The sequence below is a fragment of the Clytia hemisphaerica genome, unplaced genomic scaffold, assembly GCF_902728285.1.
Source record: "Clytia hemisphaerica strain Z4C2 unplaced genomic scaffold, Clytia hemisphaerica genome assembly, whole genome shotgun sequence".
Taxonomy (NCBI): domain Eukaryota; kingdom Metazoa; phylum Cnidaria; class Hydrozoa; order Leptothecata; family Clytiidae; genus Clytia; species Clytia hemisphaerica.
In genome coordinates, this window is record NW_027104370.1 from 1 (window position 1) to 27,855 (window position 27,855).

The 27,855-nt window shown below is 34.0% G+C and overlaps 4 protein-coding genes across 5 annotated transcripts; all 4 read left to right on the forward strand.

Moving 5' to 3' along the window:
- Positions 1-143: 143 nt before the first annotated feature.
- Positions 144-3,154, forward strand: LOC136818421 (uncharacterized; the record flags this gene model as incomplete). Its single annotated transcript, XM_067074756.1, is given in 5 exon segments — positions 144-252; positions 2,096-2,220; positions 2,481-2,596; positions 2,752-2,815; positions 3,077-3,154. Coding segments are annotated over 5 exon segments (492 nt in total), but the record flags the coding sequence as incomplete, so codon positions are not given.
- Positions 3,155-3,215: 61 nt separating this feature from the next.
- Positions 3,216-6,233, forward strand: LOC136818468 (SAP domain-containing ribonucleoprotein-like). The gene is made up of 5 exons (XM_067074801.1): positions 3,216-3,243; positions 3,346-3,410; positions 4,023-4,115; positions 4,497-4,616; positions 5,839-6,233. Exons 1-5 carry the CDS (start codon positions 3,216-3,218, stop codon positions 5,878-5,880), a joined length of 348 nt encoding a protein of 115 aa, XP_066930902.1. The 3' UTR covers positions 5,881-6,233.
- Positions 6,234-6,813: 580 nt separating this feature from the next.
- On the forward strand, positions 6,814-27,200 carry LOC136818423 (potassium voltage-gated channel subfamily A member 10-like). 2 transcript variants are annotated; one of them, XM_067074758.1, is made up of 2 exons: positions 6,814-7,014; positions 24,969-27,200. In XM_067074758.1, exon 2 carries the CDS (start codon positions 25,026-25,028, stop codon positions 26,229-26,231), a length of 1,206 nt encoding a protein of 401 aa, XP_066930859.1. In that variant the 5' UTR covers positions 6,814-7,014; positions 24,969-25,025; the 3' UTR covers positions 26,232-27,200. The 2 variants fall into 2 exon arrangements, with proteins under 2 accessions (XP_066930859.1, XP_066930858.1); XM_067074757.1 differs by lacking the exon at positions 6,814-7,014 and adding an exon at positions 15,255-15,319.
- On the forward strand, positions 12,003-14,029 carry LOC136818465 (potassium voltage-gated channel subfamily A member 1-like). Its single transcript, XM_067074800.1, has one exon. The coding sequence runs from the start codon at positions 12,768-12,770 to the stop codon at positions 13,911-13,913; it is 1,146 nt and encodes a 381-aa protein (XP_066930901.1). The 5' UTR covers positions 12,003-12,767; the 3' UTR covers positions 13,914-14,029.
- Positions 27,201-27,855: the final 655 nt, after the last annotated feature.

Here is a 27,855-nt window from a genome sequence, read left to right on the forward strand (position 1 = left end):
GCATTGAAAGTTAAGCAGAGAGATCAGAAAATTTTTATTCAACAGTGTCAGTTTTGTATAAAAGATGCAGTTAATCCATAATCAACTTGTTGAGAATAAAATAATTGCATTTAACAGAAAGGTTTTTACTTTGGTATTTTCAGGTCGATGGATTGAAAGAAGAGTTGGGAAAGCGTAAACTTACAAAAAGTGGAACAAAAGCAGAATTACAAGAAAGACTATTAAACCACATAACTACAAATGACATTACCTGTGAGTAGTCTTCAATATTATATTATTCTATAGCACTGATATTAAGAACCATTTTTTTAAAGAGTCTTCAGGGTCGGTGTGATACCTCACCCTCTTAGATTTTGATGAAATTTTGACCAAATGATCTATCACACAAGAAAATAAGACTCTGAAAATTTCACTTTGATATCTCAAGTAGTTTTGCAGATACAGCGTCTCAAAGATAGGCTACTAAGCGAAAATTGACCCCTAAAAATCATGAACTCTGGTGGGAAGCAGATTTTGAAAGCCAATGAATTTTTATTCAAGTACATTAGAAAGCTGATTTACAGTGAATTTCAAGAACTTTTTGTAGGGAATCAGAAAAAATCAAATTGAGTCTCCAAAATTTTCCCCGAAAATCTTTAGCACCTCCTGTAGAGGGCTTCAAACTTTGCGTAATCTGGTTTTGGAAGCACTTTTAGCTGTCTGCTGATGGTCCTTGAACTTTTTTGAAGCAAACATTTGACCTGGAGTGGTTTACTGGTGGGGTTTTGGCCACAAAAATAACTTTTCAGGATTTCCATTCATTGCGTAACCGTAAAAAATGCAAAAAATTGCTCTTTTGGCGATCTGGAGCAAAATTCAAGAGACGTATTCTTTTTGCGGCAACACCAAATTTTTTTGAAACTTTCAGCAAGGCTTCCTTAGTAGGTCTAGTTTTAGCCCAAAAATCTCAGTGGGTTTTGAGTCTCTTAAGATATGATCGATTGAAAATTTGCTTAACTTCGTGTTTTTTCCCTCTTAAATGCTAAATCAGGCCCACTTAAGGGCTCTAAGGTAATTTTGTCAAACATTTGGTTGATCTTCTCTAGCCAACTAATCATTGGCATTAAGGGAACAACTGTAAAAAATTTCAGGTCATTTCCATCAACAGATGACATTTTATGACTGTTTCTTTATTTTTAAGTACAGAATATGTAAAAAATGAGACTGACATCTGGCCTTTCCTACCATTCCAGGGCCTATATTTTCAGGAAAAGCCTCAACCTTTCACAGTTTGGTGAATATCATTCTTAAATATAAGCAGGTTACTCCAACTAAATGGGTTTAACAGTACTTAATTCCTATTCAAAAACATTTTAGACTCATTCAGAAATCCTACTTCTTATAAAAACATTCGAAATTATTTCTCTTTTATTTCCCTTTTTGTTTTTTATTAATAAAGAGAACACTTCGGTTATTTCTAACTTTTTTAATGCGAAAGCTTCTTTTATTATCACAAAAAGATATCTGACAGTGAGTTTTGCTTAGAGGTGGACGATAAATTTGATTATTACTGCCAGGCACATGACACTGCCCAGGGGGAAATTTTCTGAACTTTAAAATGGAAAATGAACAGTACAATTATACTTAAAATGATGTATACAAATTTAACGAAAGAATACTTCAAAAGAATCAGGTTCCTTTAGTTGTATTCAATTACAAAGCTCATTTTTAATGAGCCTTTTTTATCAATATCACTATATGTCATTATTACCATGCTTATTTATTTTCCTAATACCTAGCCAAATCAAGCAAAGCTTTAATGATTCTTAATTAATGGGATAATGAGATGGTTTGAGATATTTGGCATGTGAATTCCTTCGATTGTTCAGGAGCAAAACCTCAAAATTATTTGCCTAACTATTTTCCAAAGTTTTTGACAATTAGTATGAGAAAACAATAACATTTTAAAATTTAGAAATTTAGAAATTTCAAATTGTGATTATCAAGTTCTTTGGAAAATGGTTAAGATACTTGGAGGTTGTTTTACTCAAGACCACAGAACGTTTCTGCAAGCCAAATATCTTTAACAAAAAGATTATCCCTTTAATACTTTCAGCCATCACGAATAAAGATGAGCCTGTTTTGGATGACACAACAGAAGATGAAGAATTGAACAAAGAAATTGAAGAAAGTCTGGATAAAATTGATACACCAACTGCATTGGGTGATGAAAAATCTAAGGTTTGATTACGTTTGATTACGTTTGATTGTGATTGCATAGCAATCGATTTTGTGAAAGAAGCAACTTAAAAGTTAGAAAGAATTTTTAGAAACATTTTAAGTCCGTCAGGTTCAGGAAAAAAAGACACTTTTTTATTCAGCTACTGGCAGTTTCATTCCACTTTGGTGACAATCTTCAGTCTTCAATCTTACATTTTAATAATTTAGAATTTTTATTTAACTTGCATTGATTGCAATGATCTATCCTCTTCACCTTGCAGTTTTTATCAGATGAGGCAGCCGAACCAGCGAAAGAGGCTGGAACACAAGATAAAGTGGAAGAAAAAGTCGAAGAGCCTGTACCAACACCAGAGGAAAACATTACAGACACTGAATCGTAGGATTGTTTTTCTTAATTTTCACAAAATAATTTTTCTTAGCTCTCGATAAACTTCCATTACCAAATTTGCAAAAATTAGGAAGTTATGGTCATAAAATTATCATACTTTTTGTTTATGTTCCTGTATTCTTACTCTTTGTATATTTTTACAGAAAAGTTGATGGAAAGAAAGAGCAAACCAAAAAGATTGTCACTGTACCGTTAACAGAATCTGAGGTATCATTTTGTGGTTGAGCTACTTTATCGGGGTAAACTTAATCGGGGAAAAGTGACGAAATTTTTCCCAAGAGACGAATATTTTATATGCCGGACTAAGCTTTTCTCGATAAGGTACCGTGTTCCCACTCGGATTAATAGGCTAACTCTATGAATGGATACCAGAAACAGTATCTACTTTCTACTAACAGCAAAGCTATAGATAAGATCTATTTTTGTTACCCTGACAATTCAGTAAAAGAGATGTTTTTTCCTCATTAGAAAATCGAACAGAGAAGCAAACGATTCGGTGCTGTTGTCAATGAGACTGAAAAAAAGAAGGCTCGTATGGATCGGTGAGTTTTTTTTGCAGAAACTTTACGTGTCTTTGTCATGGTTGCAATAACGACTTGTTATTGCTATGAATTTGCACATCTCTTTCAAGACAAGTATTTAAAAGTGCAAAAAAACAATGTTATAACATAAATGGTCTTATTCAATAATTTACTGTGCATATTAGCCAGTTATAGATAATTAGAAAAACCAATGAGTAATTTTCATCATTTCTTTTTATTTAGCTTTCGGTGGAAATAAAGATGATAAAGATAAACCAGCGGTATGTAATTTTCTTTTTTGCTTGATAATGACACTCGTTCTAAACTTACTTTTCGGTTTTACAGCTTGAATCTTTTATTTTCAAATTTTTCACATCTCTTTCGCAACAGATCTTTAAATTCTCAACATGGCAGTTCCTCCACACACGCCATTTCTGATGGCTAAAATCTCGAGATTTAAAAGCAAAACGCATGCAAAAATCGGTCGTAAATCTGTAAACAGTTCACAGATTTTATTCAGAAACACAGAGCTCTAGAAAACTTTATTCGACCTTATATTTTGGGTTTAAACCATTTTTTCATAAAAAATTATCATTGAATGGCAAAAAATTGATCTTTTCGAATTTTTTTTTGCCTTTCTTCTGGTCACGTGACACGCTGACGACGTCATTTTGCAAATTTCTTTCTATCAAAATGATCCTCACACTATGAGTGAAAAAGGATGAAAACTTGAGAGGCCTAGGTTCAGTGATTCCAGAGATATTGAAGCATAAGTAAACGCATTCAAAACTCATTTTTACGGCTCTGGAAAAGTAGCTGTGAAAACTCCGAGACTGAAAGGGTTAAAACATTGTTTTAAAAATGTGACTGATTTTTCTCGAATTTTGTTACAGGGAGACAAATTATCACAACGTGCAGCAAGATTTGGTGCATCGGTAACATCGAGTAACACAACAACCACCAATAAACCATCCAATGGAATTAATGTAAATTATTCTTTTTCTCTCATCGCACCTTCTTTTCATATCGCTACTCCATGACTACTGGTTAAATCACGCGAAGATATTTTCCCTTTAATCAAAATTACAAGAAAAACTAGAAAAATAATCTTTGCGCTTCCTCGTGGAAAAATCTTCAGTCGAGAGAGAATTCTGTAACTGTACTATAAATGTTCAAAAATAAATAATAACAATATTATATAAGTCTATATAGTATTTATACCTAAACTTTCGTGTCTGAAACCATGAAAGAGTGAGTGATTTTAGTTTTTCAATTTTCCTATTGATTTTGTTTTCAGTGTTCACTTTTCATCAATGAAACTCGTAAAACTTGTTTTATATTTTTGATTTTGATCAATATTTCCATAGACAACTTCAAGTACGGACAAGTTGAAGCAACGACAAGAACGTTTCTTGGATGAGAAACTAAAGAAAAGACAAGAACGGTTTGGTGCTATCCAACCCACCAAACCATCTAATGATATGGAGGTATGCACGACTTAAAAGTTCCACTGTGAAAGTTTTTGTAGAAAGAGGATTGAGAAAAGCAGTGAAGACTTTAATGGGTTCACTCAATGATTATGATGGCAATCTATAACTTTCTAGATGGCGCGCTCTTGAATTTGAAAGCTGTAATAAAATACAGTTAACTTTCTCTCTAATTCGACCTCCAAGGACAATTTTTCGAATGAGAGAATGAGAGAAAGATTCGAATTTCAAAGAGTGATTTGAATCACTTTTCACCTGAGGGGACCAATCTTTTAGTTCGAATTACAGAAAGATTTGAATGATCTAGATTCGAATTAGATACCGGGTGCGCCACAAAAAAGTTTCTCTCTTTAAAACTAATTTTCTAGAAATCTAAAGATTTTAAAAGAACCATTCCTACTTTACTGTAAAGAAGAAAGATGAACTTAAATTTTGATGGGTCATTTATTAAATTCGATTCATTAGATCAAAAGTTATGCTCAATTGAATAAAAAAGTTACTTCCTGAAATTGTTAAAAAACGCTAAAAGTCGACCTATCAAATTTAACAGAAGCATAATTACATGATACATCATTATCCTTCGTTTCAGTCATTAAAAATGATAATTAGCTGTCTAAAGTCTAAATGACCTTTTGTTATTTAAAGGAAAGTTGAATTTCAATCAAAGGCAGAAAATTCGTTGAAAAAGGCAAAAAAATCTGGTAAAATTCATGAAAATACTAAAATATTGGCGAGGTAGATCCAGCCTTACAAAGACTTTATCTAATCAAAAACCGAAAATCGGAGAAATTTCGGTGTGATTTGATGAAGTTTTGAACCTTTCATTTCATTTCGAATTTATGTGTTTATCACTGAAAAATGCTTTTAATCAAAGGTTATTGTAATTGCCCAATTTTAATATAAAATTTGATAGGCGATTTTTAACATTTCGAGGGACTTTCTGAAATTACTTTTTTTCAATTGAGCATAACTTTTGATGAACGAATTTAATAAATGACCCATCAAAATTTAAGTTTATCTTTCTTCTTTCCAGTAAATTAGGAATGGTTCTTTTAAAATCTTTAGATTTCTAGAAAATTAGTTTTAAAGAGAGAAACTTTTTTGTGGCGCACCCGGTAGCTGACTTTAATAATAAATAACAAAATTGCTTTCCTAATAAGTCGAACAAAGCAATATGAATTTATGCAGATTTCCATTTAAAAGATACTTTTGTACATTTTAGGCCAGGAAACAACAGCGTGCTATGAAGTTTGGTATCAAATGATTCTTTGTATTTCAACACTCTTATGCATTGAATGAGGTATTTTTGTTTCGTATCGTATTTATTGGCTTGTTTGTACTAAATGAAGGACTTCATGCAGTAAACTTGATGGTTGAGACTCGTGTCTTCCGATCATCCAGAACATTCTGCTATAGAAAGTTGACGCACTAACCACAAATCTCAGTAGTTTTTTTTACTGCGTTAAAAGCGTGGGGTAGTGTTTTTTTAGAAGAAGATTTTTTATGAAAACGTTGTACATAGTTTTTTTTTCTGCTCACAAAAATATATACAAAATGAAAGTTTTAAAAACGGACAGTTTTCAAATGATTTGAAAGATCTACCTCAACATAGCTTGACATCTTTGATTCTTCAGAAATGCGTGCTTCTGAGATATTTCGATTCATAAAGGAAGAAAAAAGCTGAAATAAAAAATCATTTAAAGAAAGTCAAGAAACTCCTACTCAATGACTATGCCCATCTAGGAAACATTAAACTTTAAAGTTTTACTTTTTGACTCGAAAAGTTTAAGATACCTATTCTACAACTTTCTGGAAAATTTTCGACCTCGTTAGCGGCATGGATTTCCGTTTTTATCTTTTCATTCGTGTCTAGCGAAAAAGTTATTCAAAAACAGTTTGTTCTTCCTTGTTTCTGAATTATTTCATCTTCTCTGTCATTTGAGTATTTTTCCTCATCATCCTGACTGATGATATACAGTAATTCTCTTCTTGAATTTTTTCGGCCCCCTGTTATTGCATTTCGTAATACATTTATTCCAAACTCAGGAAAGGTAAAAATTCAATTTTTTTATCAATGAAGAAAACAGTACTTAGTTTTTCCGAACTTGGAACTGTCAATTTAATATTGAATTCCTATAAAGAAAGAAATTTTCCACTTGGTTTTAAAACTTTATCAAATTGTTTTCAAATTGTTTTGTCTATAGGCAGGAGCTTCTAATGATAAACAACATTTTTATTGCTTTTGAAAGACATTTGGTTGGTTCGCTAGATACTTTTGCGTTTGAATACTCAACTCCTGGAACCTGTGTTGTCATTGGTAACAAGATGATAATGGTTTTTGATTGGTTAAAATAAATGGTAAAACGGACACCAAAGAAGAGTGACAAATTCAAAAAAAGTAAGAGCTATTTTTTATCTTTGTTTGTTTTGCTTCTAAGTTTGATAAAAACCCATTCAGCAAGTACAATTTCAAAATGTTCAAAAGCAGGACTTGTGTCGAAAAAAATCTTGATATAAATACGCGTTTTTTATTAGGACCCAGTTTATAAGAGTATTTTGGCTGAAATTGGGCAAAAATAAGAACAACTCCAGCCAGGTAAAAAGTATTTTACTACTATTAAAAAGGTGTAATTTTTTTCTCAAGATATCTGGTTTCAAGAATAAAAACGGCAATAAGAAAATCTGAGGCTGAAATTCAATGAAAAAATAAGCACATCCAGGCTTAGCCAAAATTAAGGAAAAAGAAACCGTGTACATATGAGTTTTTTCGTCAGAAACTGGTAAAATAATTTGTAACTTTCGTCTACTAATATGGACCATGCAAGCCCAACTTAAGGGTACTTTAAAACGAAATTTTGATCCACTTCATTTTAATATCCTTGCTTGATTGTGTTGTTCAAAATGCATACAACAACATTTAATGATGACCACTTAAAATACTATTCGACTTATCGACCCTATTCATTAAACTCCAGACCCAAAATCAATTGTATATCGAATCAATTGCATTTGAGCAAACGCGACCTTCCCTTTAAATAACATCTACTGTTTGATTAAAATCCAACAATCCATAACAAACCCATTATGTATAGGCATAGAGGTATAAAGAAAGACAGGAGATGAATTCGTCGGTAATTGGTCGCTAAAGTCTTTTGATTTCTTTTATGTAATAAATCAAAAGAAATTCTAGGCTCGCCCGATGAAATACGACTTTTTAGTAGAACTCAAGTTTGCTCTGAACATTCTTACTATCAGCATCGAAGATTTCTAGCCTTCTAATATACGAGAATAAAATAAAATTTAGCTCCACGAAATAAGTTTGCGTTCAATTTTGTCATCCATTAAATTTTGTTTTGAAAAGATATTTTCTCCAGCCAGAAAATAAAAAGTTCTTTATAAGCACACACAATTTCAGACCCAACTTGTTGACAAAAAGTCGCTGGAGAATTTTGGAGGAAAGTATTAAGCAATAGAGTTCAACTTGAAGAAAATGTTGATCGAAAAATCTTGTCATTTGATGAAGGATTGCAAAGTTTACAGGCCCTTTTTTAGTCCAAATATTTTCTTACGCCGATGTCAGAAACAATGAATCTCGTCTCATCTTATTTCCGACACTTGAGTTAGCCAATAAGATTTCACCTATCAACAAAAGAGCTCATTAAAAATGCACGATATATGAGATTATGAGCATGCATACCTCGTAATTTTTTTAATCGTAGGGCGAGCATGGTTACAATAGCATACTTCTCCTGTTTCTTTATACCTCCATGGTATAGGTGTCTCGGAAGAAACTCTGTTTGTTGTCGATATAAGCTTGATTCATAGAAAAGCTTTCACACTATTCTACATTTTACCAATGGTCCTGGTTTCTTCATAAAATGCTGCTTTAGGAAATGATTAAATGACTTTAACGATTCTAATGAAGGGGGGTTTGTAGATGTTCGAAATTTTTGCTGAATCCCGGAATCCCGAAAATTGAAAAAATACTAACACCGTCACATAGGCTTGTACAGGGCAAAAATGTACCTAAATACTGTCACCGTCTGATTTTAAAATACCGTTTTCCCGTCTCTTTTTTTCGTCAAATCCCGTAATACCGTACTAAAAAAGGGCCAATCCCGTCACACGGTAAAAGTACAAACCCCCCTAACATAGTATGAACCCCCCCCCTTTTTTAAGGGGGGGGGATCCGAGTTTTCAAGAAAGGCTTTATAGGGGGGGATGGGCAATTTTCCAGTTAAAATGGGGGGTTTGAGCTTATAGGGGGGGATCAAATAAAAATGGGGGGGGGGATAGTAACTTTTTGGTTAAAAAAGTCTTATTTCTTATTTTTCCTAGTTTTACTATTATTAGTTTACTGTTTATTTGCTAGTGTTTTCAAGTTCATTGACTATTGGTACGAATTCACACTGAAAAATATATTTCATTCATCAAAAGTCTTCCCCAATACTGGGAGTACAAATTATATGCTGGGGGCTCGGACCCCTGTAAATGGTGCGGGATCAAAAAATTTTAAAAATAGGGGGGATACCTTTATAGGGGGGGATGAAATATTAATGGGGGGGGGTTCAGACCCCTCTGCACACTATGCCTAATGATATATCCAATATCAATTTCCATCTCCTTTGTTATGGAGACTTTGTACACCCCTGTCTCACTAACCTTAGTTGACCGGCGATATTTTTCCCATATGAAAAAATTCATTTCTATTGTTCAAGTACTGGGTTTTTTATGATTTACTTTTAAAAAGAGTAGAGTAGAGAGTAGAGTCTTTTACTCACACCTCTATAACTGAGTGTGTCCTTACCTCGAGCAAGTTTTCTCGTCCCTTTAGTTAACAATGCCTTATAGAGGCCCCCAACAGTTTTCGTGATGGCGTAATTGGCTTTTTTTCAAGTTTGTGATTTTGTGATATAAAATTTTTAAAGTGCGTAATTGCGTGATCGGAGGAACCAACGTGATCAATGTGATCGTGATAGAGGGGAAATTCAACTCGTGATATAGTAGAGGGTATTTTGTAAAATCGCTCGACTGTTTTGTTAGAAGCACTTGTTATACATTTTTGGAAAGCTAAGGGGTAGGGGAATCGAAATTACTATGTTTCCAATTTTTTTTTCGGACACTTTGGTGTGATTTTCGGACAAATATGACGGTCTCAGGCAAAAATCATAGGGTTAAAAATTAATGAAAATTTTAGCTCGAGAAAACGGAGACCTGTTGTATATTTTTGGAAAGCTCTCAAAAAATTAGGATTAGAGATATATTGCAAGTATAGGTGATTTCAGTACCTAACTCGAGATATTGAGCTTCAAAAAGCGCAAAAACTTGACAAAATAGCTGTTTCTGGCTGAAAACCACGGTTTTCAAGGAGACTACGGAGACTCAACTGTATTTTAAGTTAGATTTAAACATAAATTGACCATGACAAATAATGCTTTATGGTTTTGTGTTTTATTTTGTTTTTTTCCACAAAAGAAAGATTTTGATAAGATGAGACCTGTTTTATTTAGTTTTTAGGGAATTTATAGGAGGAGTCTTATGATTTCTATAGTTCTCCCTTTTCTCTGACCATGCTATTTCATAATTTAACCAACATTTCGCAAAATATATATTTTTAAGTGCTAACACCTATATGATTTAGAAATCTTCCTTCTAAAGAATTTTGAAGTATATTCAATATGAAAATAGATAAAGTTTTCTTTTTCCATTTGAGTTTCATTATATTGATAAAATAGAAACATTTTTTTCAATATAACATATTTATGTAATTCACAAAAGTAGTATCATATTAGAGATAATACCTATTTTAGTTATATCCAGTGAAGAGCAACGGACGTCCTGAGGTTTGGTAAGGACAGTGGTATGAAAATTTAAATATATTTAAATAAAAATAAAATATAAGATGGAAGAGAAAGAGCTCTAGATCCTTTCCACAGTATCTAAAGGAAATCTTAGTTAGCGCTTTTTCTTCATTCAGTAATTTTATATTTTGGCTAAAAAGTATTGAGTTTCCGCTCAGATGAAAGAAAAATTTTAATTGAAGCGAAAAATATATATAAGTCAAAATAAAGTAAATTGGTCTATTCATTCGGTTTAAGTGTTATATGTGGTTAATAGTTGAATCTGTTGAATGTACAATATTCTTGAACACTCTGATATTGAAGTATCTTTATGAAAAGAGGCATCTTTCAAAAGTTCTTGAAACCTTTTGATCTTTTATCCATACTGGCTATTTCGGTCTCACTCGATTCGAGGGTATAAAATTCTGTCGTTGTCCTATATAGTGACGTTTTATCTAATAATATTTCACTGGAGAGCAAACGTGTTAAAATATAATCCCTATTCTTTGCTGTTTTACATCTTCTTTATTTCAGCTTCAGATCACACGCAGTTAGAAGTAAATCCAAAATATTTTTATCCTGTTTTGTTTTATTGATTATTTTTGTTTTCTTTAAAGATTTTCATTCTGTTTTAAAAATCTTCATTTTAATATTTTATTTATTTTCAAGATTCTTAAGTCTGTCCAAGTCGTTTTTTTGTTTTTTGTTTTCTAATCAATGCTTTTTGTCTGTTCCAAAGGTTTTATTGACGTTTTACTTATGACCTAGATCAACCCAAACAGCTAGACATCAAACAAGCTTTCATTTACTTAAATTTTATTGTGATAATTTTCAAAGGAAAAGTATTCGAGCAGTATTTGGAGGGGAGCTGGATTAAATTAAGGTTTTTCGTGACAGGAAAAATAATCGAAACTGGTTGGCCGCTGTGATGATTAAGAGCAAGAGGATCAAGTCTAGTTCATTTTCTGATTTTTGAAAAATGTGTTTTTTTGCTATGTCGAATTGAAGTGAGGTAAAAGATGACCTGGAATTTCTGTGAAACATGAACACTGGAGAGTTTTTTTCGGATGATTTTAAATGTACACTTTTTTGAAATTTTAATGTGAAAAATAATTGCGGAATAAAAAATGAGCCACAACGGCAACTTCTCTATTTTTTCACAGCTATATGTTATTCCACAAGTTTTGCCCTTGTCGTTGCCGTTCTCGTTGTGACTGTTTCACCAGGCATGTGGCAGAGGGGTGTTTTGCTCTTAGAAGATCTCGAAGATAGAAGATGGACGGCTTCCTTATTTGTATAAATTCTCTCTATCCGTCTATAATTGTAGCAACTTTTACGTTAAGAATCTACCAGGCTAAAAGAAATTTAAAGTATCAATTTATTTGTTCAAAATTTATTTTGAGTTTTGTCTCGAATGACTCAATAATTTTGAAGCGCTTCCTTCGACGTATTGTCTTTAAATATTTTGCCTTTTTTCGATGAGTTGTTAATAATTTCTTTACTCGCACATCTAATATTTCATATATTTTCCAATTTTCAGTTTAGTTATATTAAAAAATTGAGAATAGAAAAAAAAGAAAGTTCTTCAGAAAAATAAAGGAAATATAGCAAAAATATAGACGCGATATTATTTTTCTTGCACGATGAAATAATCAAAACAATAGAACAAGAAATATTGAACTAAACAAAAGATGCAATAATTTGATAAGGATTTCGTCGAAAAAGAACTTTTTGATGGTCCTTCTTTTTGTTGTGCCGAAACTCAAATAGAATATCTTATCTACACTACAGGGTATTTTTTTACAAATATTTAAGGGTTGGGAGAGCAAAAAATATCTTTCCAAAAGAATATACCGCACAGTTGAACAAAATGTTGGTCCCTTTTTACTAACTTTTACAACAGTGAATTTCACTTTGATACATGTTATTTTTGAGTGTTGTTGCTATTTTTATGATTGTTGCTATCCACAGATGATACTTAGCCAAGACATTGGAAAGAACATTTTCGATATATTGTTGTCAGTGATTTTTGAGATTGCTGAAAGGAACTACCAAGGTTGAGCGGTACATATTTTGATACACACTGTATTTATATCAAGAATTAACAGCTATTATAGACCGACCCTCTAAATAATCGTACCAACCTTTATCGGATCAATTTCCTACGTCTTGTTCGTTGTTGTCAGTACGCTGGAAGGAGCAATTTAATTGGTTGAACGTTAATGGTTTGAATTTGAATCAACCTTTATTTATACACACTGTAATTATATCAAGAATTGGTAACCGACCATCTAAATAATCACCGGTTAAAATGAAGATGAAAAATGAAAAATGGAACAGAGTTGTAATCAATGTTAGTGGTGAAATGTTCGAAACACATGAACGAACCTTGGAAAGATTTCCTGAAACTCTTCTCGGTGATCAAGGAAAACGACATAAATATTTCTGCTGGAAGTCCAAACAATATTTCTTTGATCGACATCGTCAATCATTTGATGCCATTTTATATTTCTATCAATCTTATGGTAATTTATCGAGACCTAATAATATCAGTTTCGAAGACTTTGAGAAAGAATGCGCTTTCTTTCAAATACCGAAAGCTTCTATGGAATTCTTGAAACTGAAAGAGGGAATACCGTTAGAAAATGACGAAGAGATGCATCCTCATGAAAAACAGTGTAATAGTGAATCAGAGGAAAACCCATCCAGAGAATCAACACAAACACTGCGCGAAAAAGTCTGGAATTTATTGGAAAACCCCGAAACCTCAAGCACAGCTCGTTCACTTGCTATCTTTTCTTTATTCACTATTTTCATATCAGTTACTTTGGCTTGTTTGGAGACTATACCGGACATGAGCAAATACAAACATTCATATGTTTTTAAAGACCCTTTCTTCATGCTAGAACTTGTATTAAACTCATACTTCCTAATCGAGTTGATTGCTCGCATCATAGCATGTCCGGATTTGAAGGAATTTTTAAAAGGAACTTTGAATGTGATCGACGTTATCGCCGTAGTCCCGTATTTTATCATTCTATGCGTTGATATTACGAAGCTACGTTCGTTAGCGTTCTTACGTATCTTGCGTTTCCTCCGTGTATTACGGTTGTTCCGGTTATCTAAACATTCTGCCCGGATTAAAATTGTTGGTGCTATTTTAGCGGAAAGTTTGCAAGATTTACGTTTATTTTTTGTCTGTTTAATGATTATTGCAGTTTTCTCGGGATCCTTGATGTACTTTATTGAAAACACAGCTGAGAATTCACCCTTTACAAGTATACCAGAAAGTATGTGGTGGGCTTTACAAACAGTCGTTACCCTTGGTTACGGAGATATCACCCCTGTTACAATTGCAGGGAAATGTTATTCGGCTATATTTATGGTTTTCGGCGCCGTAACTATTTCTCTACCTGTATTATCGATTGTTATGAAGTTCACAACCATGTACAAATGATTTAAGATGATTTTCTTTGTTCTTGTAATTTTTATATTTGACTAGTTTGTCGTTGGGTAATTCAAGGTGTTGAGTGTAACAAAAATTATGCATCAGTGACAATTTTGAGTACTTCATTACCAGCGAAAACTTTTGAAATAAGAGATTTTTTGTCAAAAAAAAGTTAACAAAAATTTTCAGTTCCTAGATAAATTGATTTTAATTCATTAGAGTGTTATCAAAACTTGGATTTGTGAAAGAGAACATGGGGTGTATTCCCATGGAAATCACAAGTAAGGTGAAGGAAGGGAAGATCTCATCCTCTTTCTCTGTAAGATGATGTGGTTATTAGGGATGGAGATCTTCACTTTTTATTGAATAAGAAAATCCACTTTTTATGTCTCCTCACTTCGAGACGATTAAATTGAGGGTTCTGTAATCTTAACCTAAATTTTTCATATGTTGTTGGTTTAAGTGACCGATATTTGAATTTAAGGTGACAAAGACTTGCACGAAATATCATCAAATTTTCATCTATTTTGAAGATTTCTTAGAAAAATCCCAAAAAACAGAATATGTTAGTTAACCTGATTCCAGGCTTCTTTTCATAGTTTTTCACACCTTTCAGCATTGGGCTTTTCCAGAAAAAAAAACCGTATACCCTCTGCTGATGAGGTCCATTTCCGTTCCAAGGGGGTAAGGTTTTATATGTGGCGGAATTCCATAGGGAGATACAAAAATTTGTCAAAAATAACTGGAATTCCATGAAGGTAGCGTTTTAAATCTTGCTAAAATTCAGAATTCCAGAGGGGTTTAAACCTGAAATACCAGGGGGTTACATCATTTCCAGCCTGATGGATCTCCTCAACAGGGGGGGGGGTATACGGTTTTTTTCTTGAAAAGCCCATTAGGAAGAACACAAAAAATAGATAATGATGATGAAATAATTTCTTTAATTCCATTTATTCATATTTTGCGTGATGGTGTGATGAGGGGTGCCAATTGAGGGTCCCCTAGAGGGCCGTAAAGCAATGTAAAAATTGATAGGGTGGGACTTTTGCATTTTGCGGCTTCAAATCAACTGAATATTAATTTGATATTCTGATCTGCTTTTTTTGAAGTTTTAAGCGCTCAATTCTCTTTGACACAACATTATATTCAAATTGATTTAATGAACGAAAAATATTTTAATATTTTTGAAAAATATTTACACAAACTATATATTATATCGTAAATTTTATCCTGTATGAAAATCAAACGAACGCTGCAATTTATTGCTGGTACGAAGGATTTTCATCAAAAATGCTTTTTAAGACAACTTTCATTTTATGTTAACAACAATGTTAGTCACCATGCGAAAAACTACAAGGAGAAAGATTCTTGCGTCACCGTCAGGCTTTTTGGCGTTTGCTCCAAATATGAAATTGGTAGGTTATCTTATAGCTTTTACTCTATCTAAATAAGCCCCCCCCCACGATCACGTTGATCATGTTGGTTCCTCCGATCACGCAATCATGCACTATAAAATCTTAAACCACGAAATTGCGAACATAAAAAAAACGCCAATCACGCCATCACGAAAACCGCTGGGTGGGCCTCCTAAATGGATTACTAAAAAGAAGAAATTTTAGCAAGTGTTTAGCTAAACAAAGACGAAGCAAAGGTATTTTAGAAGGAAAAAATTTTATACCCTGTTATTAAAAGGCTTACTCTGTACTATAGTCTATCTCACGTTTATCGCTTCGTAGTACACTCTGTGCGTATTGTCTGTTTGATAAAAAATTCCTGTACGGAGACCTCTGCGATGAAGTATGATTTATAAATAGCAACACTTCTCTCATTGTCTCCCCTCTCCCACCAGCACTCCGTCGCAGCAGTCGGTTTAAAAATCTCAAATGAGAAAAGACAATGGCAACCCTTTACGGCAATGAATTTCGAAATTCCGTTTTTCTTAATCCTGATTTGTCGCGCCTGCTTCGTATGTCAAGAAAAGTAGTGTTCTTAACCGAACACAAGCTACTTTTCCAGTGAAGTCTAATGAAATCTCAAAAACGATTTTAACCGACTTTTCGATACGGACTAGCCTAGAAATCTAAGCTAGTTTGATTCAGTCACTTAGATAAATCTGATGGTTAAGTTGTGACTGAATAAACTAGCTTAGGGACAGTAAACTCGGTAGCTTATCAACTGACAACAACGCTCTTATTGCAAGATTAGATAAACAAACTCTCCGTCTTACAGTTTATGCGCTCCTTTTGTTAAATATAAAATGAAATTCTATTGTAAAGTGTGCCGATGGAGAGTGAAGGAAAAATTTGTTCATTTTTTTCAAAAAGTTATGTTCGTGTTTTATGGAACAGTCAACAAGAGACAAATTCGTTTCTTGAGTGATAATTTTGTGATTTGACATAAAAGTATTTTGTATGATTTTTACAAAGCTCATCTTAAAAATAACCTTCAATAAAATAAATAAAAATTACTTTAGACTAGCAGGCTAAAATAACGTATACGAAACAATGTAATCAATCCCCCCCCAAAAAAAACATTTTCTTGAGTCTTGAATTCGTATAGCAGTCACTAGTCTGGAGACCATACTCTGTACAAAAATATTTCTATCCTGTTAAAATCCCAACAACTTCACTGAAATACAGAGTATTGAATTATTGACTCGATTCAAATCACTTCAAATCACAAAAGAAAAAACCGTTATTTTTTCAAAAAAATTCAAAAGCTCGCGCCACTTCTTGAAACAATAGAGCTGTTTGACGTCATACTTTTGTTTATCCAATCATAACAATAAGATATTAGCCAATCAAATTCTGCGATTAATTCTTGCATCTTGTATAATTCCCGGCTACTACTGTCTATACTTTGATATTTTTTTGAAACCACATAGACAGAGAAGTCGGGTCTCCCAGCTAAGCAGTCACTGAAAATAAGCACCGACAGTTTTATGTTCTTCGAAAACGAAAGATGTCATTGTCTATAAAATCGAGCATAAAGTCTCAAATTCATAAAACAACAAGAAACCACAACCAGTCAAAAACCAAGAACTGTCTATCATCTATCCATTACAGTATAATACGATATCATGTCATGCAACCCAATCAGAATACAGAACTACAGCATAGGATCTGTACAAGTACTCTCTCTTCTATATTGCCACATACGATAGTCAATGTTCAATCACAAATCTTTACTTTATTACTTGCCATTCTGGAAACAAGTAACTTTTGCTGTCTTTACGACGAATAGAGCATTCTTTTTTCTTCATCAGTTCAATTCTTCCCAAAAACAAGAGAAGCACTATCAGGTCGGGATCAGGTCTGAAAACTTTTTCTGATACAGTATTCCAAATATATCTCTCGGCTCTCTCGTGGTAATAGTCTCACATCATAATATAATCGAAGAAAGATCTTGCATTCAATGAGTCCCACCTCTTCTACTCGTTTTCTGATAAAATAATTATAAACTTCTATCGCTCACGAAAACTCCCGATTTTTTACCACGTGACCCACTCTGACCAATCAGAAGCTCACCGAATCCTGCGTTCCTATTATGAACGCGCCCTTTCCCTAAGCCAGTATTCCAAGGCAAACTTAAAATCCGTAAATTTAAAAAATCTTTAAAGCGCCGAAAAACGCTCCATTGCCATAAGCCGTGTGTCCTAGCCTTGTGAATACGGGCTTAGTTAACTAGGCTAGATACGGACTATGTTAAATTTGCAATCGGTACAGCTCACCTATGAAAAGGGTTTTTATTGATGTGCTAATTTAATTGTATTGCTGATGTGATTTTCATTTATTAATAAGGATTCCTTTATTTCCTAAAATGATAAATCACATATCGATCATTATGTTTATATTTTCTCTGGTTCAAAATGAAGATGGGTTTGGTTTGTCTATGATTGAATTCATTGAAATGGGCAAATCACAGTAGTCTAGAAATCTAAGCTATTTTGATTCAATCATTAGGATAAATCTAATGGTAAGTTTTGACTGAATAACTATTCTAAGGCAGACTTAAAATCCGTAGATATAAAAAATCTTCAAAGCAACGAAAATGCTATACTGCCTAAGCTGTGTGTCTTATCCGTGTGAATACGGGCTTATTTAACTAGGCTAAACTCACAGCACGCCTCCGGGGTAAATTTGAGATATTAGGCATAATATGTTATCTCAGATTGGGCATTATAGTCCGGGAGCCAAACCCAAAAAATGGCATTTTGCTTAACCCAAGATTCTACAGGATAAACTATACATTTTTGGAATCCTCGACTATCCTAGTTTTGGAAATGGTCGGTCCCCAAAGCTAACTCCTGGTCAATTTTTCATACTGGGCCTGAGTTTAGGGGGTACTTTTTACCCTTTGTAAGGATTTGTTAAGGAAAATGCCATTCAAGGGATGATATAATTTGCTGTATCTCGTCAATCAGTTGACCAATTGCTTTGAAACTTTGCAAAAAGTTTTAACTAAATTTTGACCCTTTTTAAGTCTGGGACCTACCCAAACAACTTGAGACACAAACTAGGTGTTATGATAGACTTTGATGTAATACATCAGAAAAATTTCAAACAGACAGTATTTAGTATTATTTCAGGGCTGCAGGGGGGTAAAATTGCCCATTTTTATGGGTTTTTACCTTATCTGAGCAATTTTCACCACTAATCTTGGTTAAAACGTCATCAAAAATAGTTTTAACTTGATTTTCGTGTAATATATTCTGAAAGATTACAATGCTGACTTAAAACTAACAAAACCAGGGTGCAAATGGACAAACCAGGGGGTAAAAATGCCCATTTTAGGCGATTTTTATCGTTTTTGGACCTATTTCACCCATAAAGCGGTTTTTTGGTGCACCAATTTTATTTCTGACCACTGAAACAAGGATAATTTTGTAGTAGGAGCAATGGGAAAGTTATTTGTGGTTTTCATTGTCTGTAATCAGGGTCACTGTGGGCAAATCAGGGGGTAAATACACCACTTCTTGTTAGTTGTTGCCTGAATTTGGATGTTTTTATTGTATGGTAGCCTCAAATTTATGAAACTTTGAGATGGAAACCAGTTATATACCCTTCAGTCATTTCTTAGTACTTTTGTTGACAACGTACACAAAATAATGACGGATTTAAAACTTAAGTTTTGCCCAAATGATAACATTTATTTGACGTAATTTTGTCAGTTTTTGCTTTGAGATTCCACTATATTGCTATTCAGAGCTTCCCAAAATGGTCAAAATTTTCCCTTTTTTTCCCCAGGCAAACCTATAAAAATAATTTTTCACAAAAATTTTTTGCCGAAAATAATCATCAGCCTACCTTGAAACTTTTTGCAAAGTTTCAAAGCAATTGGTCAACTGATTGACTAGATACAGCAAATTATATCATCCTTGGAATGGCATTTTCCTTAACAAATCCTTACAAAGGGTAAAAAGTACCCCCTAAACTCGGGCCCAGTATGAAAAATTGACCAGGAGTTAGCTTTGGGGACCGACCATTTCCAAAACTAGGATAGTTGAGGATTCCAAAAATGTATAGTTTATCCTGTAGAATCTTGGGTTAAGCAAAAGTGCTTAGCCACATGTATTTAGACTTCGGGCCAACAGCCATTTTGTTTCTAAATGAATCTATCTTTTGTTTCTAAATGAATCATTTTCATTTGTCTCCCTTTTTTCTGCAGAATCACCTTTTTCCATAAATTATGCGTTTGCATCGAAATTATCAAAATGCGCGCGAAAGTACTTCTAAGTAATACTCACAAAATCTGGCCAATCAGACTGAACCTGCATTGCGGAGAAAAATCTCCCTGCAGGCATGTTACATACGCCAAGGAATTATTATAGACACTGGAAAAACAACTGGCTGATTTTTGCCACTTTCTAATGTACAAGCCTTGTCCGCAGTAATGACATTATTGTTCACCTTCCTTCCACCATTAAATGATTTTTCGTAGTATTTTATTGCAGTTCCTCATCAAAGAGCACTTATTCAATTCCCAAAAGAGACTTTATATTGCAAGAAAGATGCAAAAACATGTTATGTATAAGAAATTGAATATTGACACAAGAAATTTTCAAACTTCAAGCTTAAAAAAACCACCGTGTCATCACGTGCCACCAAAAGATTTTCATACCACAGTAGAGCTATGAGACTCACGTCGAATATACTTTAGGCGTACAAACTTTCGCGAGCAGAAACTTTCGCGATTGTCCTGAATTTTGACCCTTTTCGCGAAAGTAAATGTCTTTAAAAACTCTAGGACGGGGCATTCGCGAAAGTTTATGCTCGCAAAAAAATTCTTGACAAAATAGAAAATTTGTGAAACAAATTCTGAATAAAATTTAACTTTTATGGCACTTTTTAGCCTGCTAAAAGACTAATAAGTCAAAGGACAAATGTTTCAAGCCAATCCAAGAAATATTTGTCCCACTAAGCCATTTTTTTATGTGAAAAGTCTCAATTTTACGTCTTGATTCGCGAAAGTTTATGCTCGCGAAAAATATTTTTCCGTTAAATTCGCGAAAGTAAATGTCATGAATTTTGCGATTTTTCGTGCTGGCGAAAGTTTTCAATTTTACGCCTAAAGTATGTCAATATCAGCTCTTCTTGGAGAACTATTGGAAAGACATACCCAACTAAAAATGTCGTGTCATTACAAGCATTTTGTTTGATTTTACTCGCCTGATGATGTTTTACTCACACCAGATTTCACAAATGTATTTGCTTGGTATTCTAGTATTTATTTTCAAACTTTTGGCAAGCAAAAGTACAAATACAAATTGTTAGAGAACTTTTTTGAAATAAGAATATTAATTATTTTTCAAAATCAGAGTCCTTCGAGCCGCCATGACAGTTGTCCTTTGCGGACAAAGCCTGTACATCGATTGTTTTCTGAAACAATGGAAATACAATACTTCGCTCTCCAAAACAGTCCGCCAGATTTTTGTTGTTTTTGCCAGGTGAAAAAAGAATGAAGCAATGTTTTTATTTGAGAATAAGGGATTGCAAATCTGTTATTGATGTTTGTTTCTAGTTTTTGATTATATCTTTCAACTCTAAGTAGTTTTTTTGTTATTGGGATTTTAAAAATTCTTTTTCAAAATGGCGACCCCGCCAAACGCTTCTAGTCTACTTCACTGGACTCAGCGTCATCAAAAATTATCAAAAAGCAAAGTTCAGCCAGAAGTAGACTCTAGTCTATACATACGCCAACCGTTAAACAAGTAACAAAAATACCATAAGCTAGACTGTGGAAAAGGTTTAACGCTTGGATTCCCGGGCTAGCTTTCACTCCACTTATACAAACGCCTGATTGCAAACAACTCTCGTTGCGGCTCGTTTTATTGCATCCAATCAGATTCTGGTATTTTCTTACACAACAAAACGACAATTTGTCGTTTCTGATTGTCTTGATAAAATAACGCGTATCAATCATTCTTGCCTTTGATGATAAAATATTTTTATTGACTTGGGAATAAGAAAAGTCTTCGGTAAAATCGAGCATGTTTTTACCAACGAATTATAAGAGACGCTGGATAAATGACTCATAAAACGGTGGAGAGCGACCATTTTATTTCCTTTGTTTCAGAAAACAATTGACGTTCTAGCTTTGTCCGCAAAGGACAAATGTCATGGCGGCTCGAAGGTATCTGATTTTTAAAGATGTTTATTAATTTCATTTAAGAGAATGCTCTAGCATTTTCTTTTCGTACCTTTGCAGGGAAAAAACTTTGAAAGTAAGTCTAGAATACCAAGCCGAATACTTTTGTGAAGTTTAATGTTAGAAAAACGTCATTAGACAAGAAAAATCAAACAAAATGCTTATAGTAACACGAATCTTTCCAAAACTGTTACCACAAGAGCTAAAAGTAAAAAAACATTAGACTTGAGTGTCTTGGCTTCACTGTGGTATGAAAATCTTTTGGAGGCACGTGGTGGCAAGGTGGTTTTTTTGTGGTTGAAGTTTGAAAATTTCCGGTGTCAATATTCAATTTCTTATACACAGCACATCTTTTGCAATATTAAACGTCATGACGACATATTTGGCAATAAAATAAAAGAATCTGACTCTCACAGGAAAATCCTAAGACTCTTTTGGGAATTGGATGAGTGATTTTTGATAAAAAAACGCAATTAAAATATTTCGAAAAATCATTTAATCAGGGAAGGAGAGCGAACAATAAAATCATTATTGCGGACATAGCTAGAACATGAGAAATCAAAAAAAAATCAGGTACATCTGTATATCCAGTGTACAGGGTGTCCCTAATAAAAGTATCGAGTTTGAACATGCGATTGAGTAAAAAAGTTTGTGTGTGTTATCGCTAAAATAGGTATAAGAACGTTCTCCATCACATAGGCTCATTACAAAAGGTAGTTACAACGTATAAATTAATCGTAATGACAAAGAAAAAAGAGGGAGAGCTTAAAATACAATTTTGTGAATACACACTTAAAACTTTCTACTCAATCGCATGTTCAAACTCGATACTTTTATTAGGGACACCCTGTATAATAAATCTTTGTTTTTACCAAGTTTGTTTGTAACTAAGTAGCCTGGATATCCAAGCTCAAAATTTTAGAAAAAACTAAATTTACCTCAACATGCAAAGTTCTAAAATTATAGAGCTTGGTCTCCCTAGAGAAGGAAAGTGCAAACCCATGTTTCCAAAACTTTTCTAGCCAACCCAGGGCAGCAAAACAGAAATTGATAAAAAGCAGCCTTACAAGATCTAAAACCATTTGAAAAACACCCAAAGATTACCCCAGAGTCCATAAACAAGTTTGCATGCATTATCATAAACATGACCAATCATGTTTTCTTGGAAAATGAACTTGCCTCTGTTTTCTTCTTTTTCATGTTTTCATGTAACATAAAGCTGTATCTATACTAGCAAGTGGAGGATTATCCTATTTTTGTTTTAGTATTGCTCCGGGCCATGTAGATCGGCCCTTACGGCTTTAGCGAAGTAAGCAAGCTGACTGCATTCTCATATGAAAATATAAATCGCTTAGAGAGACCAGGCTGTAAACAGAACATCAGAACATCAAATATCAAAAACTATACTGTGAAATAGTTTACAGCCTTCATCTTTTTAAAGTCAAAATTATACTATTAGCTTAGAACCATGGCCAATAGAACTTGAGCTCTTTCGGGATTATAAACGTTATTTGATGCTCGCAGTACATTAAGAGCTATGAGATCAATCGACAATCGAATTTCAATCGGTCGATTGCGTTCGATTTGATTCGACTGGTTCGATCGTCGATTCCGTTCGATTGAGATCGTGTGGTAAAGGGGTTCGATTTTTAGTAAAATAATCAAGTTCAGTGTTTTTCTCTCCGATTGCTATCTCCGAAGATATCTGACAGGGTCCCAAATTCATTAATTTTCCACATGAGTATCTGACAGGGTCGACATTTAGTAATTTTTGACAATTTTTCTTACTGAAAATTTACCAAATATTCATAACTGTCATTCAGGGCAGGGTCCACTTTTCAAACTCCAGTGACATGTGTAGGTATGTATGACTCCAGTGGCATGTCCCCGTCGGCTGTCAAGGTCAGTGCCCCCCCGGGCATGGAGCCTCATATCGCATGCGTCATCTAATCGTTGAGTCCCAATTAGGACCAGTTAGATGGACTAGTTTAATGGTTGCGTATAAAAGGGGCTAGGATGATTGCCAAATCATTGCAATGGATAACTACGGCGAGATTTCATTTTGTGAGAATTTTATATTTCATATCCGTTAAATTTTTAATCCTCAATATTCTTATCAATATGGATTTTTTTTTTCAATTTTTTTTTCGGATTTACGTCGGTTTTCGGATAAATAAAAGCTTCCTCATATAAAATTCTTTAATCTTCAACACAGGAGAAAATTTTATGAAGATTTTTTTTTCATCATCGACAAAGAAAATGAACATTCACACAAAAAAGATGAGATGATAAAATAAAAAAGATAAAAGAATAAGGAAAATAAATGAACATCAATATCCCCTGAGAGCTATGCAAGCTTTATGAAATCTGTCTATACGTGACGACATACATATATATATCAAGGGATGAATTTTTTTGAGATCTGAAAATAAAAGGCCTGCAGATAGGGAATGGTGCATTTTATTATATATTTAGTGGGTGTTGCTGTTGGCTTTGTTATTTCATCATTATGTCTGCTTTTTAAGATGTTTTTTGGATAATTTCTGAATACTCATTTCTATCAATTGATTATTCAGACAATGTCTTTACCCCTGTTTTTGGAAAAAAGAGGATCATACTTATCAAAATTTTACGGTCTAGTATACTAAAAAGGAGGATACCACATAGGATAGACAAAAATGGGGTTAAAATGAATAATTCAATTTTTCTTATTAGGATAATAGGACAATCTTGCCTTTTTATTTTTTTCATTTAAGTTTAATGCAATCTTCGTTCACCATCTTGATTTTGAAAAGGCGACAAAAAAAAATCGGAAATGGAAAGAAAGAATAAAAAGTACTTGAGTGATAGAAACAAAAATATCTAGCAAAACATCTTATATTTTTTTCTAATTAAAATGGCGACTTGAGAATTTTCTTTTCGGGGGTACTCATATGAAAGAAAAGGGTCTTTTTGGTTTATCAAAGTACATATATGAATTGAACACATTTTATTTAGGGAGGTGTCCTTTTACCCTATATAGACTTTTCTAATTTGAAGTAAATTTGTATTTGGTTAATTCATTATCGACAGTTTTTCTTTGTTGAAATTTCACTTTTTGATTGATTTTCTTTTTTGTTGGAAAGTTCCTTAATTCGACAGCATCTTCTTGCTACGAGAGAAAGTTAGTCATTTTTTATGAAACAGAGCAAGGTGTGAACTTATTAGCCGTCTAAAACCGTTATTTTTTTAAAAGTCCAAGAGTGAAGAGGGTTTGAAAAATACTAAAAAAGTACTAACAAAACTTGAGCCTTTTCATTGGAGATGTTCCTCTTTAGAGCTGGTAGAGTAAACGGTTTTTGGAACACCCTAAGTGCATGGAAGGTGCGAAGGTTTCTACTTCTTTTTTTTTAAATATCTTTCCCTCTTTCGTTATAGAAACTGAAAGACTATCATCAAGAAAAGATACGAAAAAAGCAGCCAATCAGCGACGAGATGAAGGTTAATGACGAACGAGTCACACTTAATGTAAGCGGTGACATATTCGAAACCCGGAAAACAACATTACGTCGATTCCCGGGTACCCTTCTTGGTGACGAATACCGTATGCTTAATTTTTACTGCACCAAAACACAAACATATTTCATGAACAGGAATCGTAGAGCATTCGAAGCTATATTATATTTCTACCAATCAGACGGTGACTTACGCTTGCCCCCAGACCTCAGAATGGAGATTTTCATACAAGAATGCATATTTTACGGCATTCCAAAAGTTTATATCGACTCGATGCGTTTAAAAGCTGGAGTATTATCAAAAACAATCGAACGAGGTCGGAAAGAAGCAAAACCGATTATTGAAAGCAAAACTTGCCGTGCTAAAATATGGAATTTCCTTGAAAACCCGGAGACTTCGCAATACGCAAAAGCGTTTGCTGTATTTTCATTTATCAATATTACATTGTCTGTTCTACTGGCTTGTATAGACACTGTTGCTGCTCTTAAATCCACGAACCCTTTCTGGAGTAATCCTTTTGAGCTTGGGGAGCTTTACCTAAACAGTTGGTTTTTGTTTGAGTTTTTACTACGGTTCTTGTTTTGTCCCAAGAAATATATTTTCATGCGTAAATGGCTGAATTGGGTAGACTTGATAGCCGTTGTACCCTACTTTATTTTCTTAATTATCAATCGTGGTGGAACCTCATCGATCGGAGTTTTAAAGCTACTTCGTTTCGTGCGCGTTCTTCGTTTGTTCCGCTTATCAAAACATTCCGCTCGCATCAAAGAAGTTGGTGATATTCTAAGCGACAGTTTTCAAGACTTGTATATTTTTGTCTTGTGTTTATTCATAATGACAGTCTTCAGTGGAGCTATATTGTATTTCGCAGAACTCTCACATCCGTATACTCAGTTCACAAGTATACCAGAAAGTATGTGGTGGGCTTTACAAACGGTTGTTACCCTTGGTTATGGAGATATCACCCCGGTAACTATAGTCGGTCGCGTGTATTCTGCATTTTTTATGGTATTCGGTGCACTAACTATAGCATTACCTGTTCTATCAATTGTGATGAAATTCACTCATATGTATTCCATGGACCCAGAGGAAGAAGATCAAACGGTCACTCCGGTCAAAGGAAATACCGGAGCTATTCGTAAAGTATCCGGAAGTATTCGGGAACGATCAGCAACTTCTTCGTAAGGATAACAAGGATGGGCGTGTGTATGGAATTTTGATAGGAAGGTTCAATCGAAGGATTCAATTAATTTAAAAATCATCGAAAACTAGGAAAAGCGAGATTTCAACGTAATTCAACACGGATTCCCCTACTTTTAGCGTTTGGGTGCATAAAACAACACTCTAAAGGCCGTGACTCCGTAAGAGAATCTGCCAAAGTTGGCATACCGCTTTGATATCAGCGCAGTGATCGAGTAAAGTCAAACAATCGCACTTAACTTAAGCGCCAATTAAAAGCATAAACGTCCAGTTGCTTTTGCTTTCGTTTTCAAGAAAAAGGCAACGTGTTTTGAATGTTTCGACTGAACGACCAGGTCGGATCGTCACATTCGACATATCCCTTTAGAGCAGGACGTATTTTGCTCAGAATGGATGATTTGTTATTATCCAACTACTTCTAAAGAATATATCTAGTCCGAAAGCTCATCGAGAGAAAAAAGTCCTTCAAAGATGGCGTTAAATTCTACAGTCCAGAAGCCTTTATTTAGTTTTATCTTTGTCCTATCTTATAAGGTCGACGCAGATGGCTGAGAAAGGAGGACTGAATATACCTGAAATTTAAATTTGATTCTCCGGCTGAGAGTTTTCCCATTTTCATTTTGTTGGTAAAAGATTCCATTAAGACACCCCCTTCTCACAGGACCCACTGGGAATCCTTCCCACTGGAAAAATTGGCCAAAATATCGTCCCCGGTGGAAAGATTATACCCCAATTTTCGTCCCCACTAAAAATAATCAAACAAACCAATCCTCACTGCAAAATATGTTATTTTTACCATCCCCAATAAATTTTATGACTTACAAAAGATATTTTCAATCCACGGTTATAAAAAACAAGGGCATACCAATCCCCATCAAGTTTCAGTCCGTTACTTTTACCCCCACTGGCTGAAAATATTTTACCGGGTCTTTGAGAAGGGGGTTTATTAATTCATTGATTTCACTATAGTCGGTCAGCTAGACAAAATTTTGGGCTCCGGAGAGGGAGTAAGCCTAAGGTGGTTTTTTGGTATCCTTAGGCATCCTAGTTATGGAATTAGTCGGGTGGACTGGTCAAATCGGTAGCTTAATATCATTTTCAGGGCCAAATGTAGGGTTCGTTGGTCAAAAAATGTTGTAAAATTTTAATGGTTTTTGGGGGTCGGGCAAACTTGTTTAAGCCATAACTTTTGATAAAATTGTTCTTTTTACTTCAAATTTGGAGGAGAACTTTATTTTGGTAAGTAAAATCAAAATTTAAAATATTTTTTTCAAAATTGGACTTTCGGGACCCATGGCTGGCCCCAGAAGGCCGACTTGGGTCAGAAAATGAAATTTTTGAATCTTGATTGATGCTTGCGGGGTATACCCATGTAAAGTTAATGAAGGATACTGAAAATGCTTTTAAAAAGTTCACAATAGGGTACTAAAACATAAAATAATGTACAAGATGACAAGTTGGCCTCTCAAAAAAATAGGGCGGGGAAGATAGAACTAGAATTTTCAAAAATTCGCTTTTTTCGCTATTTTTGGTAAAATCTGACAAAGACTCGATGCAATTGATTTATTAGCTTCAAACTTTGAGAAGGACTTCATTTCAATAGAATGGA